Raw genomic sequence first — 19,322 nt, 5'->3', positions numbered from 1 at the left:
TCAAGGGGCTGGGAAACGGGGACAGCGTGACAGAGTGACAACATCATTTATGTGTAGTTTACACTTCTCCTCCAGTGCTCGCCATGTTCAATCCGCGCAAACTTGGCACCGACATGACAGACTTCGTCGAGTTTTGCGCCCTGGCATCCCCGGGTTCGTCCTGCCTCCGTCCGTCTTTGTATTTAAATTAAGTACGTGCCCGGGGCGAGTGCACAAATAGCGAAAATAGTTGCCTGCCATCACCAACATTTCCGGATTTGAGTCGGCTTAATCAGCCGTGGCGGGGTACAGGAGCAGCAGGAGGTACAGGAGGTGGTACAGGTGGAGGTGGACGACCTACCAAGGGGATGGAAGCAGTCACCTGGCAGTGACACGCCTCCCTGCAGCTGCCATGCAACTTGTGACTTGCCTGTGACAGCTGCATTGAAGGCTTCACAAAGAGATAGCAAAGAAGCACAGGACAGGACACAGTCAGTCAGGGAGGGGGAAAACAAGGGAAAGAAAGGGAAAGCAAAGTTCTGAGTCCGAGTGCGTGTCCTGGGATGGCACAAAGAGCATTGACTGGCACACGTCCCTGTCCTTTGAGACACTTTCCTTTTGCTGCTGGCTCTGATTTTTCAGCCTCTGACCAAGGCCAAACCCTGTCTGTCGTCCCTGTCCCCCAGCAGCTGCGCAGGTTATCCCATCATCATCATCATCATCATCGTTAGCCCCCTGTCCGGGGCCTCATTAGGTTTGATTCGATTGTGTTGACAGCAGACATCCTTCCGCTCAGAGCAGAGCTTCCTGCCTGTCTTCCATCTCTCTGGCTAATCTCTAGCCAGCGGCGGAGCTGCGTCATCCAGCCAGCCCACACACACGGGCCAATTAGGCCCAAGTTGAAGCCAAAAACAAGATTCGCTTGTTAGTTTTTGTTGCTCTTTTTATTCGAGAAAGCGCCCATGACATCAGCTTCGTGTTACTCCACACGGTTCGGTACGGTCCGGTCCGCCTCTGCCTCAGACGGCCTTGACTTTGGCCCTCTCCAGCTGCGACTTTACTGCAAGGCAAGGCCAGGATAGTCTTGAGTTGGTGCGGGGTTTAATAAAACGAGACTCACCTGTGATCAGAGCATCGGCATCCACGGCGGCGGCCTGGGAGACACCCACCAGAGTGGGGGCACCCTCCTCCTCCTGCTGCTGCTGCTGCTTGTCTGCCCGCTGGAGCACCTGTTTGCGTAGCTTGCGCAGGTAGGCGGCCTTGTACTCCTCGCTGGGCTTGCCGCCGGCGCCGTAGCTTACCTCCAGCACGGTCAGCGGGATCACTGTGGAGGAGACGGCCACCAGGTCTAAAAAAAAGTGAGCTTAAAATGAATATCTCTAAACCAGATGCTAAGGTAGTCACCCACCAGCCTCGTATTTTTCCTCCGGATTCAGTTTGTAGACCATGGGAGAGACGCTGGCACAGGCCAGCAGGAGTAGTAGGGCTACAGGGAGAATGTCCATGGCGATCGTCTGCACTGTCCAAGAGCCGAGCAGCAACTAGCAGGCAGATATGTGGATCTAAGCCAAGCTACATTCAAATTCAAACTTGGCGCTGGGTTTTGCAGCGCTTGGCTTTTGTTTCCCAACAAAAGCATATCGATAGGACTTATCGGTTCGCCGCGTTGCCAGAGTTTTCGGTGTCATCATTCTGGGCAACCAGAAGTTGTAGTATCAGATGTGGTTTGAATATTAAATAGTTCGAATACCAAAATTATCGATTATTCGACTATTCGATATTTCATATCGATATGTTGTATCGATATGCCGATATTCAGATTTTTTCACATCCCTAGTCACACTAAATTGCTCTTTTCGACAAAAAAAAATATTACTTGGTGGCCGGGGCTGAGTTTTTCTTTATTTTCTGTGAAATATTTGTGGCAGCAGTGAAACGTGAACGGTGCAGCAGCACAGGCAGTGGAAGTGGCACCTACGCGTCAGCAGAGGCAGAGAAGCAGAGCAGAAGCGACGGCGGCAGAGCAGCAGCGACAGTGACCGAGGCAGAGGCAGAGGCAGAGGACAGACAACAAAAACGCAACAAAGACGCGAACGCAGAAGAGCATGAAGCGCTGAAGGCTGAACTGGGCTTCAAACGGAATCGAAACCAGAAGCTGTTAGCGAAACCCAGTCCGCCAGAGGATCTGGCAGGGGAGCAGCAGCAGCAGGTGCAGCTAGAAGGGCAGAGGAGCAGTGGCGAGGGAGCAGCAGAGGCAGAGGCAGCAGCAGCAACGGCAGCAGAGGATCTGCAAGGTGCAGGGAAAACGCCTAAGAACTGGACTCTTCAAGCAGCAGCCCCAACATGAGCACCGTGTTCATCAACTCGCGGAAGAGCCCCAATGTGCTAAAGAAGCAGGGCACCGACCAGTGGGTCAAGCTGAACGTGGGCGGCACCTACTTCCTTACCACCAAGACGACGCTGTCCCGTGACCCAAATTCCTTTCTATCCCGCCTGATTCAGGAGGACAGCGATTTGAATTCGGATCGGGTGAGTCTTTGCCAGCTCTCTTTACCCCATGTCCTGTCACCTCCCTCTTTCCTTTTGCCTGGAGTTGGCCCCCGGAGTGACCCCATGCAGGTCAGCCTTTTTCTGGGCCAGAGAGCGCCAGCCAAAGAGAGAGAGAGAGAGAGAGCCAGAGCGTGTCCCACATTAACTGCAGCAGCAGCAGCAGCAGTGCCCTGATTCCGTCGAGTCCTTGGGGCCGCCGAGTTGGGGGGGCGTTGGGCGATGGCCAGAAGGTCACGCTACCAAAATAATCATCATGACACTAATCACAAGCAAACATTTTCTGCCATAAATCTGAAACCGCGCCAGCGGAATTCCAGAGGCTAATAATTCCATTTTTGTGTAAACAACTCGGCCCCCCACCCAATGCTCCTCCGCCACCCCCGCAGAATAGTTTTCAATAAAAAGTTTTTGCACTTTTGGTTCTGCTTTTGCTTCTCCTCCACCTCCTCCTCCTCCTCTTGCTATTGATTAAATTCTGAGCTCGGGCTGCTGCTGCTGCTCCACGCACGCCCACCAATTAAGGCAGCTCCAACCCCGACCACATAAACAGCCACCTTCAGCCGATTACCTTTGCCTAAATGGGCGCTTAAATTGTTGGCAGACCGAATACCAGCCAGGCAGGGGCAGCAGTCATTCGTGTCATTCATTGGAGGGGTGTAGAATAGCTCTAGCTGTGGAGGAAGCTGTTGTTTTTGTTCCAACTGATGGACAGCCAGACAGCCGGGTGCCCACGTAAACAATTGCATGTGCAGCGACCGCCTGGTGACACTCGGCATTACTCAAGAGTGACACATTGCCAATAGTTTGCGGGCGGCTTGCGCGGATACGCAGTGACTGAGTGACTAATTCCTTTGATTTTCTGTATTCCTTACAGGACGAGACTGGCGCCTATCTGATCGACCGGGATCCCAAATACTTTGCGCCCGTTCTGAATTATCTGCGCCATGGCAAGCTCGTTTTGGACGGCGTCTCCGAGGAGGGTGTGCTGGAGGAGGCCGAGTTCTACAATGTGACACAGCTGATAGCTCTGCTCAAGGAGTGCATCCATCACAGGGATCAGGTAAGGATACCATCTAAAGCTTTTAGAAACGGATGACTATAGCTTCTTGCTCTCCTTGCAGCGACCACACGCGGACAAGAAGCGAGTCTATCGCGTGCTGCAGTGCCGCGAACAGGAACTGACCCAGGTGAGTGGATGTAACTACCCCAGTTTCAGCTTAATCTCATCTTTTTACGCCTCTTTAGATGATCTCAACGCTCTCGGATGGCTGGCGTTTCGAGCAGCTGATCAGCATGCAGTACAGCAATTACGGTCCCTTTGAAAACAATGAGTTCCTCTGCGTGGTCTCCAAGGAATGCGGCACAACGGCCGGCCGTGAGCTAGAGCTCAACGATCGGGCCAAGGTCCTGCAGCAAAAGGGATCGCGAATGTAAGCAAATCCCAAAAATAGGCCGCTTTACTAGCAACGCACAAAAAATGCTTGGACATAGAGACTTATTTATAGGGTCTAGATATAGACAATATAATATAGAATTTGCAGATTAGAAGAAGTTTAAGCTTAAGTTCGTTTCTTGTGTGTGCCACTGACTCTATCTCCCTTTCTTTCAACCCTGTGCTCTCATTCCCCCGTCTCCCTCTCTCTGTTTAATTGCAGTCTTGGAATTTAAGCAAAATCCCTGACAAAATATGAGAACGAGAACTAACCATCATCAAGAAAGAAACCACAAACCACAAAACCTATAAACCCAACTCAGCCCCAAATAAAAAATAAACACCAATTGGAAGAGCAGCCAAGGAAACTAGCCACAGTCACAGCATCAGCACAGCAGCAGCAGCAGCAGCAGCAGCAGGAGCACCCATTACACCTTCACATACTGGATACACACCACACACGAGATCAGTTCAGGCTCAAGGCATCATCAGGTATCCTGGGGGGAGACCATCGACACGCTTCAATTTGCATTCGAGACTAAGTTAACAGCTATTCACTGCGATTCTCTCTTTCGTATGCGTGTGTAGAGTGTAGTGTGTGTAGAGTTTGTTGAGTGTGCGGTGTGTGCGTGCGGATCTGAGTGCTTGCATGTGTTCAACCCAAGAGAGAGGTGTTAGAACCAACTGGAACCAAGCTAGGAAACCAGGCCCTGCTTCGTCAGCTTCTGAGCTTCGCTTTCGGGGTTTCCTTCGGCGATCCTCCGCCGGAGAGGGAGCTCAGCTGCTTGGGGCGTACAATAAGCTAGCGGACATATATATATATATATATACACCGTAAACGGAAAGTGTTTTTGTAGGCTTAGTCTTAGTAGTTTTTAACGCGCTTACAATAAACATAAACTAGACGCAATGCCCTTGGTTTAAGCTGCATTTACACATGTCCGAGATAGGGTCCCAGCCCCCTGCCCATCCCCATCCCCTGCTAATTGTAGTATGTGCGTGCCTGTATGTGTGTGTGTGTGTGTGCGTGTTGTGTAGGCCCGGTTTTTAACCTACCTTGAGCTTTATTTAAGATTTAAAAGCAAAAGCAAAAACAGAAGCAAAACCAAAAGGATATATCAACATTAATGAAGAAAAGAATTAAGAGAAAAACAAATTGAATCACGACTGAATTTATGTGAACTTGCACACTCAAAAAAAAAAAGAAGTATAGTGTTGAGCGAATTACCTAACCGGCGACGTTTTTGTACAGACACAAACAACACTGGCTTGATATATATGGATACGAGATATGTTAAGTACATGAATGTATATAATTTTAAATAGATACTAATTTATACACGAAAGAAAACGATAACGAACACGAAAACGGGGTAACCAGAACGTCGCCACCTACTCGTACTCGTACTCCCGGTACCCATTTTGTAACCATTTTGACTTATTTTACGTGCGATTATATAGATTATATACATACTATATATAAACTTATATGCTTACAAGGATTGTTGTTTCGGTAAATAGGAGGCGATGAGCAGGAGAACCTTTACACTAGCAAGTAGAAGCGCAGCGACCGAGTATTAGCAATACAAAACAGAAGGAAAAACAAGAGAAATGCAAGAGAAAATAGAAGAAAGCAGGAGAAAATATAAGAAAGCAAGAGAAAATAAAGGAAAAGCTAGTTAATATATATACTGAAACCGAAACCCTAATCAACACAAGATTCAGATAACGCTAAGCTCCTTTTAACTGTAACCGTAACTGTAACCTTACACCCTAACCCCCAACAAGGATGTACTCACACCCACGTCTATACACACACACACACACACACAAACACACACACATCTCTCTACACACCAGCCCCACACCAAGCCACCACCCTCCCGCAGACAAGGAGGATCGCATCCTCGCCGACGATCGATACCCACACAACAAACCATAAAAATATAAATATGTATGAATAAAAATGGAACCCTTTTCTAAAAAACACTCGAACGCTGTTTTACTTTAGCAAAAGCTGGGAAAGTTTGCCAAAGGAAATCTATTTTCAGCTCTGCAAGCTTTTAGTAGCTTAAAAGAAGGATAAGGTAGCAAGGACAATGCTCTGAGCAAAGCTCTACAAAAGGTAAATGGTTGTAAAAGGATAACTTAAAGCCCTAAAAAGATCTAGCTTTCAAAAGTATATTTATTTTTTGTTTTCTTTAAATTAATAATTATTTTTAATATCTTTTTAAACACTCTTACTCTATATATTATCATGTAAAGTAATATTTTGGTTTTTTATATTTTCTATTTGATAAAAAACAAAAGTATTATAAAAATAATGTAACAGCCGAATTTGAATGCAAATTTTAAAAAACGTTAAATGCCGCCAACTAATGTGGTTGAAGACTGCGCTTAAATAGGTTCGAAACTACGATTAGATCGAAATTGGATTAGTTCTTAGCTGGTCAAAAATGCATGAAATTCAAATCGGAAAGCTGTTCTGAGTTGCCTTTTGTAAGCTTGACCAAATGCTTACTCAGTTTTGCTTAAATACGTACCTATAATTACAAAAAAGGTCTAATAGTTTAATTTAATTTTACATAGCTTTATTTATTATATTTACAGCACTCCAATAGCGAAAACGAGAGCGTGCACAGCGATCCGCGAAGCACAAGTTCATCCTAGTCATCCTCAAGCGGATGTCAGTGATCGGATCTTGGTTCCGGGTTAGTTGAAGCCCAGCAGGCGTAGAGTATTGGAATATATATATATATATATATATATATATATATATATATATATATATATATACATATATATATATATTAATATATTATATTTATAATATAAATACATTTAAATGTGTAAATGTAATTGATGGAACATACAAATTTGAATCAATAAAAAAAGGGAAATCAATGTGGAATTGTGTGGTTTAAGCGGCATTTATTAGGGATTGTTTGGAGAAAAAGCTGTTGAAAGCCAAATATATTTTTTTCTGATTTTTAAAAAAAATTTTTTAATTTTTAAAATTTTTAAAATGTTTTTCTGAATTTTTGTAATTTTTTTTCTGAATTTTTAACATTTTTTTTAGATTTTTAAATATTTTAAATTTTTAAACTGCCAAATTTGAATTTGAATATAACTGCCAAATTTGAATTTGAATTTAACGACGATCAGTTTCAGTGTGCCCAGGTGCAGTTGTAAAACAACACCTAAATTTGGATTCAAACGGTTTGAGTCTCTGCTAACTTGCACCGACTCCTAAATGGTTTGAAACTTGAACTTTTTATAACAGTTTATACCAGTTTTCAGTTGCTTGCTGCTGATTTCTGTTCGCCTGTTACCCCAATTTGGGAAACGAGCAATTTGCATGGAAATGTTTGGAAATTTGGATGGGCTGCTGTATGGATGTTGTTGTAGAAAGGTTGTTGTTGCCATCAAGCTGTTGTTGTCGGCAACAAATAGCTATAAATGCATAAAATAATACATAACAGTTTATACCAATTATTATTTTTGCCCAAAAGTTTTTATAACAGTTTATACCAGTTTTCAGTTGCTTGCTGCTGGTTTCTGTTCGCCTGTTACCCCAATTTGGAAAGCGGCCAAATTGAATGAAACATTTTGCTCACTTGCATCAGTGATGCTCATCTGCATCAGTGATGCTCATCTGGCTATTTATCAATATTGGAGGGCAATAAAATCGGGCTTAATGACAGTGATGCTCATCTGCATCAGTGATGCTCATCTGCATCAGTGATGCTCATCTGCATCAGTGATGCTCGTCTAGCTATTTTTTTGCATTATTGGTAGAAAATTATATCTCACTAGCTGCCAGTGATGCCCATTTAGCTATTTTGCATTATTGGGACAAAATAGCATCGCACTAACTGCCAGTGATGCTCATCTAGCTATTTTGCATTATTGGGACAATTTGGAAAGCGGCCAAATTGAATGAAACATTTTGCTCACTCGCATCAGTGATGCTCATCTGCATCAGTGATGCTCATCTGCATCAGTGATGCTCAGAGATTCATTGCCTCCCAATATTGCAATATACCTAGATGAGCATCACTGGCAGTTAGTGAGATTCAATTTGGTCCCAATAATGCAACACACATGAGCATCACTGACAGTTACATGCTATTTTGTCCCAATAATGCAACATGAGCCAAATGAGCATTACTGGCATTAAATGAGCTTTAATTGCTTGCGAATCAGTGATGCTCATCTAGCTATTTTGCATTATTGGTAGAAAATGGCATCTCAGTAACTACCAGTGATGCTCATCTAGCTATATTGCAATATTGGCATCTCACAAACTGTGTATTGTGAATCTCATTGCCCCCTAATTCGGAATCTTCTAGGCCCTGGACTCTTCCAGTAATGTATCCATCCAAATATTATTATACCCTTGCAGGGTATTATAATTTCAGTCAGAAGTTTGCAACGCAGTGAAGGAGACGTTTCCGACCCTATAAAGTATATATATTCTTGATCAGCATCAACAGCCGAGTCGATCTAGCCATGTCCGTCTGTCCGTCCGTCTGTCCGTCCGTCCGTCTGTCCGTTTCTACGCAAACTAGTCCCTCAGTTTTAAAGCTATCTGAATGAAACTTTGTATATAGTCTTCTATACACTCTCACTGCTATATATGTCGGAACGGGCCGGACGACTGTATCATATACCTCCCATACAAATGTTCGATAAATGTTTAGAAAAAAAATTATAACTTGGCTGTTTTTCAATATTTTTGCATCATTTTTAAGATATAGCCATTTTATATTATTCCAGAATTTTGGTAAAAATTTTATGAAAATCGGACGACTATATCTTATAGCTGCCATAGGAACGATCGGAAAATGAATAGGAAAAAAATTATAACTTCGTTGTTTTTCAACATATTCTTATCTACTTTTAGAAATGAGCTTCTTTTATTATTTCAGAATTTTGGTAAAAAATTTATGAAAATCGGAGAACTACATCATATAGCTGCCATATAAACGATCGGTAAATGTGGAGAAAATGTAAAGCTGGGAATGTAAAACTGTAACTGTCAAACTGTAAACATAATAAGTATAGGTACAATGCAATGAAACTCTGTTTTGTGAGTGTTTTCAGCATTTAAATTTATAATATAAACATCAAAACCAATCTGCAAGGGTATACAAACTTCGGTGTGCCGAAGTTAGCTTCCTTTCTTGTTACCAATTCAGGCAGATTACCCATCTTCCCCCAGAAAAATACTTATTTCTTTAATAAATATTATATATTTTATTTTCGTACATTTTCTTGGACTTAACGTAAATAATTTCCTAGATTTTCTTAAGCTATTTATTAGGTAAGTTATCCGCTAATAACTGATTCAACTCGGCTTCATCTCCAGGACCACCTGGGCACCAGGTCATGCTGCGCGGTAGGTATTGATTAGAAGCCGCGACATTGCGAATTTATGCAAAATACGAGCGTGGCCTTATGCGATATTCATAGACGAAGGCGTGGCAACTAACCTTCAAGGTTTCCCGGTCCTTATCACGACTGCGCAGCCAAGGAGGAGCAAGTAACGCGCTTTTATAGATTCCGCCGGCGCAGGCAGGCCATGCACGCATATATCGATATATGGACGCATTAAAATTTAACGGCAATGGCAGGGCATCCCCCTCAACCCTGCACTAAAGCGGAGCCGCAGCCAGGACACGTGCGCATTTATGTTTATTCTAAACAAAGGAATAAAAACTTTGTCGCCGCGCACATGAGACCGCCGACTCCACTCCGCGGATGGAAACTTTTATTTTTTTGGCCGCAGTCGCGGAATAGGGACATTAGTGCGTTGCTGGCCTTCTTTCAGCCTCCATGTCCAAGGGATCACTGGGGGAAAAGCTGTATAGGATTTAACAGCCAGGACCTGCAAAGAAGAAAAATGCGGTTTTAGATAGAATAATGGAAAGGTTATATCAATAGGAAATTGTATAAGGAAATCAAAGCATAAACTATAAAACTAAACATAAACATAAACTATATATAAAGACAATATTAAAAGCATCGATAAATTTGATACATCAAAATATAAATTATAAAATATATATGTAAATTTAAGAAAAGTGACATTTAAAAATATCATAACTTGGACAAAAAGGCATTAAATTCAATTCGGAAAGCAGAGTTATGTTAGTTTTTACTAGGGTAACAAATCTGCATACTGCATAACAAATTCAAAATTTGGTCAAATTTTGATAAAATTTGGAAAAAATGGCTAAAAAATTGTTTCGTTCGCCTGTTGATGCTGATCAAGAATATATATGATTTATAGGGTCAGAAATAAATCCTTCACTACTTTTCAAGCTTCCGACTGAAATTATATGTATATTCGATATTATTATTATTATTCCTGGTCTATATGCAATATAATAAATATAATAACAATCAATAATTACTACAGAATCAAAGTAACAATTAATAATTAAATAAAACCTTAAGCTATCAGAAAAATGATAAAGATAAAGGACACAAACAATGAAAAATAATAAAATAAATAATACAAAATATCCTCCTAGCTTGCACTAAGGCCCTTTATGTAAGCATTCGTTTTGTAAACTTTACTAATTTAAATTATTTGAATTCAGCTTTCTTTTCCCATATTTTTCCTGCTATCCCTTCTCGCAAATTACCTTCAAAGGCATACATATTTTCCCTCTGTGTCCCCTGTTTTTCCTGCCCGCTGCTCTCTCGACCAGAAGCTGGCCTCGGGGAGAGCTCGTAAAGGAGCACAGCGCGAGCCTAAGCGAAATTTCATTGGTTTTTATGGCTTTCACTTTTTCCTGGCCTCGGCTCAGCTCGTCTTGAGACTGCCTCCTGCTCGAAGTACGACTCCAACTCCGGGCCCAACTCCTGCTCAAACTCCCTGGCCGTGTCTGGAGCAGCTCTCAACGACATTGACAGTGGCTGGTGACGCGGAGGCTGCGGCATCGCCATCTTTGCATGGCCACTGGCACCCATCCTCTTCCCCCCCTCCTTTGTGTGGGGGCAGACGTGTCGCCTCGCGTACGTCCTTCAACCCATTCAGCAGGCAGTAGCAGCAGCAGCAGCACCCCCAAGTTCCCTTTTGAATAGTGCAGGAAAGTGCATACTCCAGAGCTCCAGGAGCCACCACCGTTTCACTTTCGTTGCAGCATCGCTGCCGCTGCCGCCGCCGTCGCCGCCCCCCTGCTTTTACACCTGCCCAGGGTCTCGCTGGTGGTGGCTGCTGCTGCTGACTGTCTGGTGGTGCAACTAAAGCCACGGCCAGCCGAGGATTCTATGTCAACATCCATGACAGGAGTCTCGGCCTCCTCCGGGGGTGGAATCTCCGCCAGGAAAAAGGGTTAGAAACCGTCTCGCTTCGCTTTCGTTTTGTCTCGTGCCCGTCTAGTGCATCTAACTGTGCAATTCCGCCTCCTCCTGGTATTCCTCCTTCTACTGCTCCTCCTGCTCCCCCACAGAGGCCTTTGTGCGCCTCAAGTGCATGTCGTCAGCGTCGACGACGCCGTGTTAAGTGCTCCCAAACAAAGCAGCCTCCCATCCACCCTCCTCCTCATCCTCCTCCTTCTCCTCTTCCTGGCTGGGATGGGGCACTAGCTTTAGGTGGAGGAGCAGTAGCCGGAGTGGGGTGTACGTGACGCGTGATTTCTGTGCAATTTAACCCCATTTTCAGCAGGAGGAACGAACAGCTGCAGCGGCAAAAAGCAGAGGCGGACCCTTGCACTGATGACGCACACTTCCTGCGAAAGAAAAAAAACCCAAACCCAAACTCCAACCTTATGAGCAACCCCCAAAAAAAGTCAGCCAGCCTCCGGGATTGTGTAAACCCCTTAAAAAAAAAAAAAAAAAAAAAACCTCTAGTCCCCCCCTTATTTCTCTTACCTTTTTCGACGCCTCTCCAAGGCGCCGCTGGCAAATTGGGCAGCCGGATTAGGAGGTGCCTCTTCACACATCGGTCGTCTGTCTGTCTTTTAATTGCGATTCCGGAGAGCAAACGGTGTGCTTTGGATTGGCTTCTGGTTAGTAGCTACTGTTTCCTGGCTCCTGGTTTTAGGGAAATCCATCCATAGGAGGGATCATTCAGCTGGCCTTAAAAGAAGAATAGGAAAAAGAGTGGGGGAGAGAGATTAGAAAGTTGCCTAAGAGATCATAAAAGTAACAGGAAAATAAATACGAAAAATATTCATACTATTACTAAATTTTACAACGTTATTGTATTTGTTTTTAAGAAATTTTATAGCCACATTTCGGCTGTTGTAAGCCCCACTTATCAATAAACAAAATAATACCGATTTCTAAAAGAATTGTTAATATCCTTAACCAGGATTCTTCATCAGTAAACGGTGAACGAAATGGTAAAGAATAAATTTTTACTAAGCCAAAGTCTTTTTCTTTGTTTTTAATACCCTTGCAGCAGAGTTTTATGGTTTTAGTTGCTGAAGGAGTCATTTCTGACCCCATAAATCATATATATTCTTGATCAGCATCAACAGGCGAGTCTTTCTAGCCATGCCTGGTGAAAAAAAAAATTGTATCCATTTTTCTCAAAATTTGATAAGGGGTTACATCATTAAAATTGTAAAAAATTGGCAAAAAATTGAATTTCCTGAAATTATAAATGAAGTATGCAGATTTATTAGGCTTATAAAAACTAATTTAGAAGAGCTTTTTGAATTGAATTTAATGCATTTTTGGCAGAGTTATGACATTTTTTATGTGCGATTTTGTTTTTAAATTTGATAAATATGAAACACAGCACAGGAAAGCTTTCTGAATTAAAATCAATGAATTTTTGAATTATGGATTTTTTAAACTCAACTTTAATGCTTTCTCAGCTATTAAAATTTTATAAATTATATCAAAATCGATTTAAAGTCACTAAAAAAGGAATATTTATTTATAAACTATTTGAATACATTTGTTGGCCAAAAAGCTAATTTTTTACGAAAGTTATGGATTTTCCAAATGAAAAGGGTTTTTAGCAAACTCGAGGTCTTGATTCTATATAAATATTTTGAGAGTTTACTATAAATGTATTCCCAGATCACACACAGACTATTATATATAAGGGATTTTTAATTGGCTTTTTTGTTTACCTTTAAAATCTAAATCGAAATAATATTTTAAAAGTATTAAAATAAATTCAAAACAAATATTTAAAGAAAATTGCGTCCTAAGTTCCCTTTGGAATTAATAAAATGTTTTAAATTATATATTATATAAACATATATATTATATAATAAAAATCTTAAGAAAATAACATAATAATAATAATATTTAAAGAAAATAATTCCTTAAAAATCAAGTTTCTCTTTCTAAGGTTTAATATTTCGTAAGGATTTCTGCTGCACTTTCAGTTATCTGTTAAAAAAAAATGTATAAAAACAGTAATAGAAACAGAAACAGGACTAGGACTAAGTAAACGAGTAAAGTATTTATTTTATAAAGTGAAAAGGAAATAAAAACAAAGACAGGCTCCTATATGCCCAAGTAATTTGTATGGGAATGGGAATGGACAGGACATGGGCATCCCTGCCTGGCTGCCTGGAAAGACAAGCTAATGAATGTCGAAATACGTAAACAACTTCAGATGCAAGCCAAGGCAACTTCAGGGTTGACACACAACACAACACACACCACACACACTGGCGGTGTGAGGTCAAGCTGCAGCAGGAAAGGAAAAGTTTGAGACGCTATTGAGGCACAGTCTCCCCCCAGGAGGTGAGGTAGCCTGGCCTGGGTAGCCTGTCTAGGAGGGCGGTTTGTCTCAGGGAAAGTGAAATGCAGAGCAGGGAGCAGCAGTAGCAGCAGCAGCAGCAGCAGGTTTGGGAGCCGTCTTTTGTGTCCTCCAGTTCATCCTTTTGTGCTCTTCCTGGTACCTTGCCTGCACTTGTGCACATGTGTCGCCGTTGCCTCCTGCTACTCCTGCTCCTCCTCTTAGCTGGTTTGGGTGGCTTAGGGGGTGGCAGCCTGCCACGAACTGCACTTGAACTACACCAACTTAGGGGGGGTTATGCCACCAAGGTGGGTGTGTGTGTGTGTGTGTGTGTGCTGTGTGTGCGGCACGTGTTCGTGTGCGTTGCCTTTAAGGGATGCAGCAGCTCTGGATAGTCGTCAGGATGCAGCAGTGTCGTTAGGGGTTTCTTTGACGCTCTAAACTTGTCAGTGTGGGTTTGTGTGTGAGTGTGTGTGTCATCTCTGAAAACCCATTCCCGATGAATGGATTCAGTGGATTCCCTGGATTCCCTGGCTTCCCTGCTTAGGCAAACCTCCCGCAGCGACTGGCCGCGGGCGGTGTGCAAAGGATGGTTGCAGCAGGGCTCTATTTGCATATTCATATTCATATATCTATATCTATATCTATATCCATACATGTGTATTTGTGTGTGTATTTGTATGTGTATAGCTATGTATTTATGTATTTTATTTGCGTTGTGTAATGAGGGGACTGTACCCCCCATACCCACCTGCTAAATGCATGCGTATTCATGTTCCTTTTCCCTTTTTTTTTTTTGGGGAGTTTTCATTAGAAACTTTTTTTGCCAACCTCATGGTCTGTGTAAAAAACAAAAAAGGGTTCGCCTGCTGCTTTAGCCCCACTCTTTAAGCCTTTCCCCCCAACCATTTCCTCTTACTAGGTACAGTCCCGCACGTAATAGTATGTAAAGTGGCGCGCGCGACCAACGGGGCGAATGAGAGATAAACCCTGACGTCGATTTAGATATTTTAGACATGCGTGGGCACCCGCGAGAGGTGGTCTGTCGCTGACATGTTCATGTGTCCAAGCTGACCCTTACCCCGATCCCCCGGACCCTTCACTACCCTCTCTGATGCCGCGTAACCCGGGACAACTAAGCACGCTTAATTAGAAAGTAGCTGCGGTCGCAGGAGTAGGAGTTTGCCTTCGCGTCCGCTCATTTTTCAAACTGACCCTTTGCCTCCTCTGTTTTTTGTTTTTTTGGGTTGAAAATTTCTGCTCATTACATGACTTGCCCCGGGATTGGGTTCCAGTTGGGGGGTGGCTGCACACACACACATCACATACATACATATATATAGTATGGTATGCTATATGTATATGAATATTCGCATGTTGAATTAATCACTTGGGCTTTGTTTTTGGTGCTTTTTTTACTCCGCGATGCTTGCCTAGTGCCAACCCTGCCGCCTGGTGGCACTCTCTAGGCATATATTTTGGCGACCCATCTCCGACTCTAGACCTGGTCGTGGACCTCCCCCCATCTCATTACTATATGGCCATGGCAGATCGATAAAAAGTTCGACCACCACCGCAATCGTCGACATGTGTGAAATGCGCACATTAAATAAAAAACGCGCCCCACAAAAAAAAAAAAATAAATAAATAAAAGAGTTAAAATTAAAGGGTTGCCACCTGCACCCATCAACCTGATATATCCTGATATATATTCCCCTTCCATACAGCCTGATATATCCTGATTCTCCTGCCCCGCAAGCATCGTCGTCGTTTTAGATAAGGTGACTAGCGGCAATTGTTTGTTTGGGGAATTTGAAGGCACAAGTTTATAGCGGTAAATGTGGGGGGTTGCCAGATGGCTTGGGGAATGGGTATGGTCAGCGAAAAACGGGGTTGATTCCCGCTTTTGTGTAGACTGTACTTTTTATGTTTTTGACTATAAACTATGCCCAGAAAACCAGCAAAACAAAAACCCCAAAGCGCAAATGCCATCAGTTTTTGGTACAAAGTCCGGAAAAACGCTTTTAATCATCGGAGGAAGCTCCAGGCTGTGAGAGAGAGAGAGAGAGAGAGAGAGGGAACATGAAAGGCACAGACTAAAATCAAAGACACATCCTTGCATCAAAGTTGGGTTTTTAATATCCAGGCGCTGCAGTTGCATCCGAAATGCAGTTGGAACTGGAACTGGAACGGGGACTGAGGAAAGGGAGGCGTCGCTTTGAGATTGTCGCCGCCGCCTGTCAGCCCAGCCACACGAGCTGCAAAGCGTCTAACATGATTTTAATTACGGCAACAAAGCCTGGCCAAGTGGAGCACTTGCCTTCGCCTTGAGCTCTCTCCCTCATCCTCCTTTACTTTTATTCCTTTCCTTTTTTTTCGACACATTTAGATTGGGCTTTTTCGAGGCAAACTGCCACCTGTGTAGGTTCCCCCAACAAGTTGGTAAATAAATTATAAATTTAAATAATATTTCTCTGAAAAAAACGTAAGCTTTAGGACATTTTCCATTGGCCTAATAATAAAACACAAAGTTTTCATAAGCTTAATAAATCTGAAAAATTAATTTAAGATTTAACAAAATTTGGAATTTCTTTTGATAATAAACAAATATAATTAATTTAAAATTAAAAAACTATTTACATTTTTAAGATTTTTGTTTGAAAAAAATGGGAAACATTATTTTTGGGACAAATCAAAGTCTAAAAATAAAAATAACTCTGTTAAAAAAACATTAATTTTAATTCGGAAAGCGGTGTTATGTTAGTTTTTACTAGGTAAACAAATCTGCTTACTTAATTTAACGTCTAAAATTTGGCCAAAATTTGATAATTTTAATGATGTAACCCCTTATCAAATTTGGCAAAAATGGCTGAAAAATTGTTTTCCTTCAAACATGGCTAGAAAGATTCGCCTGTTGATGCTGATCAAGAATATATGTATATGGTTTATGGGGTCGGAAATAACTCCTTCACTAACTAAAATCATAAAACCCTTAAGAAGACTCGAAATATTTAAAAAATTGTAAATGGATATTTATCCATATATTTATATGATAATTTTTGATTAAAAGTTAAAAAATATCATAACCTCAGCATCAAATTCAATTTCTAAAGCATTCAGAATTTTAAGTTTTAAAAAATCAACATTTGTGGAGAGCGGTTCTTTTGTGTTTTTAACGGTTCCACAGGCAACCGTTTATGTATATACGAATTTTATGTACTCTCAATGAAACGGAAGCCCATTTTTTTGACTCTTAAAAATAATAATACGTCTTCTTTTGGCTATTATATGATTTTTAAGAATATATTTTGGGAAAATATTATGGAAAAAATTAATAATATATAACGAGATTGAGATCCCTTATTATATTATTAATATTTTTTTCAATAATTTATGCCCTTCCACACACTTCCCCTTAAAACTTTCTGACAAAATATAACACCAACTAGCAGATCTTTTTATCCTACGATTCTATTCCTAGCCAGGCAACGATTGATTCCATACCAGATCCCATAATCATAATCCTGATTAAAAGAAATCCTCCTCAATGCCTATCCTCATTTGCATCCCAGGATTCTGATACATTTTCGAGTCTAAAGTCTGAGGTCCAATGTCCATGTCGATGTGTCGCTGCCGCTGATGCTGTTGTTGCTGTTGCTGTTGCTGTTGCTGTTGTTGTGGTGCTCCCAATCCCGGCCCAAAGCTGTGGCAAAGGAGCACGGGGAGAAGCAAGAGGAGGAGGTGGAGGCGGTGGTGGTAGATGGGTTTCGGATTGGGATTGGGACTGACGCGGTTCTGGGTGGGTTGAGAGCCTGGTGTCGCACGTAATGCGGGCGCAGGCTTCGTTTTATTTTTGAACATTTTTCGGCCGCCAAAAAAGTAAACGAAAAACTGTGCGCTGCAGGAAAAACACAAAAAAATAAAAGAAAAAAGTAATAAAAAAAAGAGGGAAAAGGGAAAACACACACACGCACTCAGAGTGGAGTACATACGAGGTCCAGGCATCATAGTTGTGTGTGTGTGTGTGTATATAGGCTCGTGTGTGTGTGCGTGAGGAGGAGCAGGAGCTGTCGAAAAATAAATCGAAAAGGCAACACGTCATTGGTGGCATGTGCATAATCAAGCTCGTCGGTGGGTTCCTGGTTCCTGGTACGTGGTCCCTGCTCCCGGGCTCCCTGCTCCCATGTCCTGTGTTCCCTGCTCCTGATCCTGGTCCGCTGGTCATCGCTCTTGGTCGATAGGCGTAGGCATAGGCTTGCGCGTTGCAAGTTGCAGTTGGTTGCAATTCTGGCCGAAAAGTGCGTGGCAAATGAGCAAAAAAAAGGCCACGCCCGCCATTGCCTCTTCCTCTTGCTCTTAACCCTTTTTTTTTTTGGGAGAATGTGTGTGTGTGTCTTGTTTTATATTTTTTTTTTGTGGCGATTTTCCCTCTATTTTTTTTTGCTTGCTTTTCTCTTGTGTTGTTTTTTTTTCGCTTGCTTTTTTTTTGTTGATTATATTTCCTGCACAATTTTAATGGATTTTTTCGTGTGTATGAGGGAGGGGTATGTGTGTGTGTGTGTGTTTTACTTCATGAGCTGCTGCTGCTGCTGTTGTTGTTGTTGATGGCTCTGCCTCTCTCTGCTCTGTTCTGCTCCGCTCATCGTGATGAGCATTTTTTTGTGTTCCAAGCAGATAATTACATTTAAATAAAATAAAAATTTCATGTGCCCCACCCACGCACTCACAGCTCCCCCCTCCCCCCCGAGAGAGTCCTGTCCAGGTCCATGTCCAGTCCTGGAGCTCCTCGCCAAAAAGGGTTTGAGGTGTGGCGGTGAGGTGGGGGGGGGGCCCACTTTTTGTTGGCATGTTGTTTTATAATTCATTTCTCCGCGTTGTTTGACTTACTCCGCGCCATGGAGGTGCCATGTCCTGGCTACTGCTGCTATTGCTACCGAGTCGTGGTCACTGTTACCCAGTCTCCCAGGTCCCTGATCCCTGCTACCTGCTACCTGATTCCTGCTCCCTGTGCTGCTTGCTCACCCACTCTCCTGAGAGGCAATGTTGTCACTGGGCCGCAAATTGCGCCGCATGCCGCTGTATGCTCTTAGGCCAGAGGAGCAGGAGCAGGAGGAGGAGCAGGGGTCCTTGGAGGAGTCCTTGCTGGCCTGTGGCCCTTGGAGTGGTCCAATAGACAAGTCATTCGCCTCGCTTTTTGTTTGGCAAGACCAACTGCAGTCAAACCGTGTGGTATTTTGTATTAATGCTAATTGCAGGTGCTTCACCTGCTTCCTCCTCCTCCTGTTCCTCCTCCTCCTGTTCCTCCTCCTCCTCCTCCTCTTCTTGCTTCTAAAAGTGTTGCAGTAATCCCTGGCTTCAGGTGAACAGGTAAACACAAGGACAACGAAACAGGAAGCCGCTGAAAATTGAATTGTTGTCGAATTTTTGTTAAAGGCGCCGAGAAAAAGCGACGATTGCAACCTTCCAGTGGCAGTGGCCTTGCTCGGAGGGGGTGTGGGTGTGTGGCTGTGGGGTGTGTGTTTGGGGTACGCTTCGGCTGTGTGTGTCTGCCGCAATAAGAAGGCAAAGAGTGCCTCTCTGTCTGTCTGTCTCAGGGCCATCATCAGGCAGGGGTAGCTCCAACTCCATCTCCATTTCCATCTC

At 42.9% G+C, this 19,322-nt stretch overlaps 2 protein-coding genes across 2 annotated transcripts; one reads left to right on the top strand and one right to left on the bottom strand.

Annotated features, from left to right (window-relative positions):
- Positions 1-919: 919 nt before the first annotated feature.
- Positions 920-1,501, bottom strand: LOC108079366 (uncharacterized). Its single transcript, XM_017173674.3, has 3 exons — positions 1,388-1,501; positions 1,100-1,327; positions 920-1,039 (listed from the first exon to the last, which is right to left on the bottom strand). The coding sequence occupies exons 1-3, from the start codon at positions 1,482-1,484 to the stop codon at positions 999-1,001; spliced, it is 366 nt and encodes a 121-aa protein (XP_017029163.1). The 5' UTR covers positions 1,485-1,501; the 3' UTR covers positions 920-998.
- Positions 1,502-1,816: 315 nt separating this feature from the next.
- inc (BTB/POZ domain-containing protein inc) lies at positions 1,817-5,950 on the top strand. Its single transcript, XM_017173769.3, has 5 exons — positions 1,817-2,508; positions 3,404-3,589; positions 3,651-3,716; positions 3,775-3,959; positions 4,185-5,950. The coding sequence occupies exons 1-5, from the start codon at positions 2,323-2,325 to the stop codon at positions 4,195-4,197; spliced, it is 636 nt and encodes a 211-aa protein (XP_017029258.1). The 5' UTR covers positions 1,817-2,322; the 3' UTR covers positions 4,198-5,950.
- Positions 5,951-19,322: the final 13,372 nt, after the last annotated feature.

Source organism: Drosophila kikkawai, chromosome X (assembly GCF_030179895.1).
Source record: "Drosophila kikkawai strain 14028-0561.14 chromosome X, DkikHiC1v2, whole genome shotgun sequence".
NCBI lineage: Eukaryota > Metazoa > Arthropoda > Insecta > Diptera > Drosophilidae > Drosophila > Drosophila kikkawai.
Note: the sequence above shows the minus strand (reverse complement) of the source record. Positions and strands in the feature narration are given on the sequence as shown.

Excerpts from the sequence above, each read along its gene's own strand:
- LOC108079366 (XM_017173674.3), bottom strand. The coding sequence starts at position 1,484 with ATGGACATTCTCCCTGTAGCCCTACTACTCCTGCTGGCCTGTGCCAGC. Across the intron at positions 1,328-1,387 it reads GGAGGAAAAATACGAGGCTG|ACCTGGTGGCCGTCTCCTCC; the intron begins GTGGGTGACTAC and ends ACTTTTTTTTAG. Across the intron at positions 1,040-1,099 it reads TGCCGATGCTCTGATCACAG|TAAAGTCGCAGCTGGAGAGG; the intron begins GTGAGTCTCGTT and ends CTTGCCTTGCAG.
- inc (XM_017173769.3), top strand. The coding sequence starts at position 2,323 with ATGAGCACCGTGTTCATCAACTCGCGGAAGAGCCCCAATGTGCTAAAG. Across the intron at positions 2,509-3,403 it reads GCGATTTGAATTCGGATCGG|GACGAGACTGGCGCCTATCT; the intron begins GTGAGTCTTTGC and ends TATTCCTTACAG. Across the intron at positions 3,590-3,650 it reads GCATCCATCACAGGGATCAG|CGACCACACGCGGACAAGAA; the intron begins GTAAGGATACCA and ends CTCTCCTTGCAG.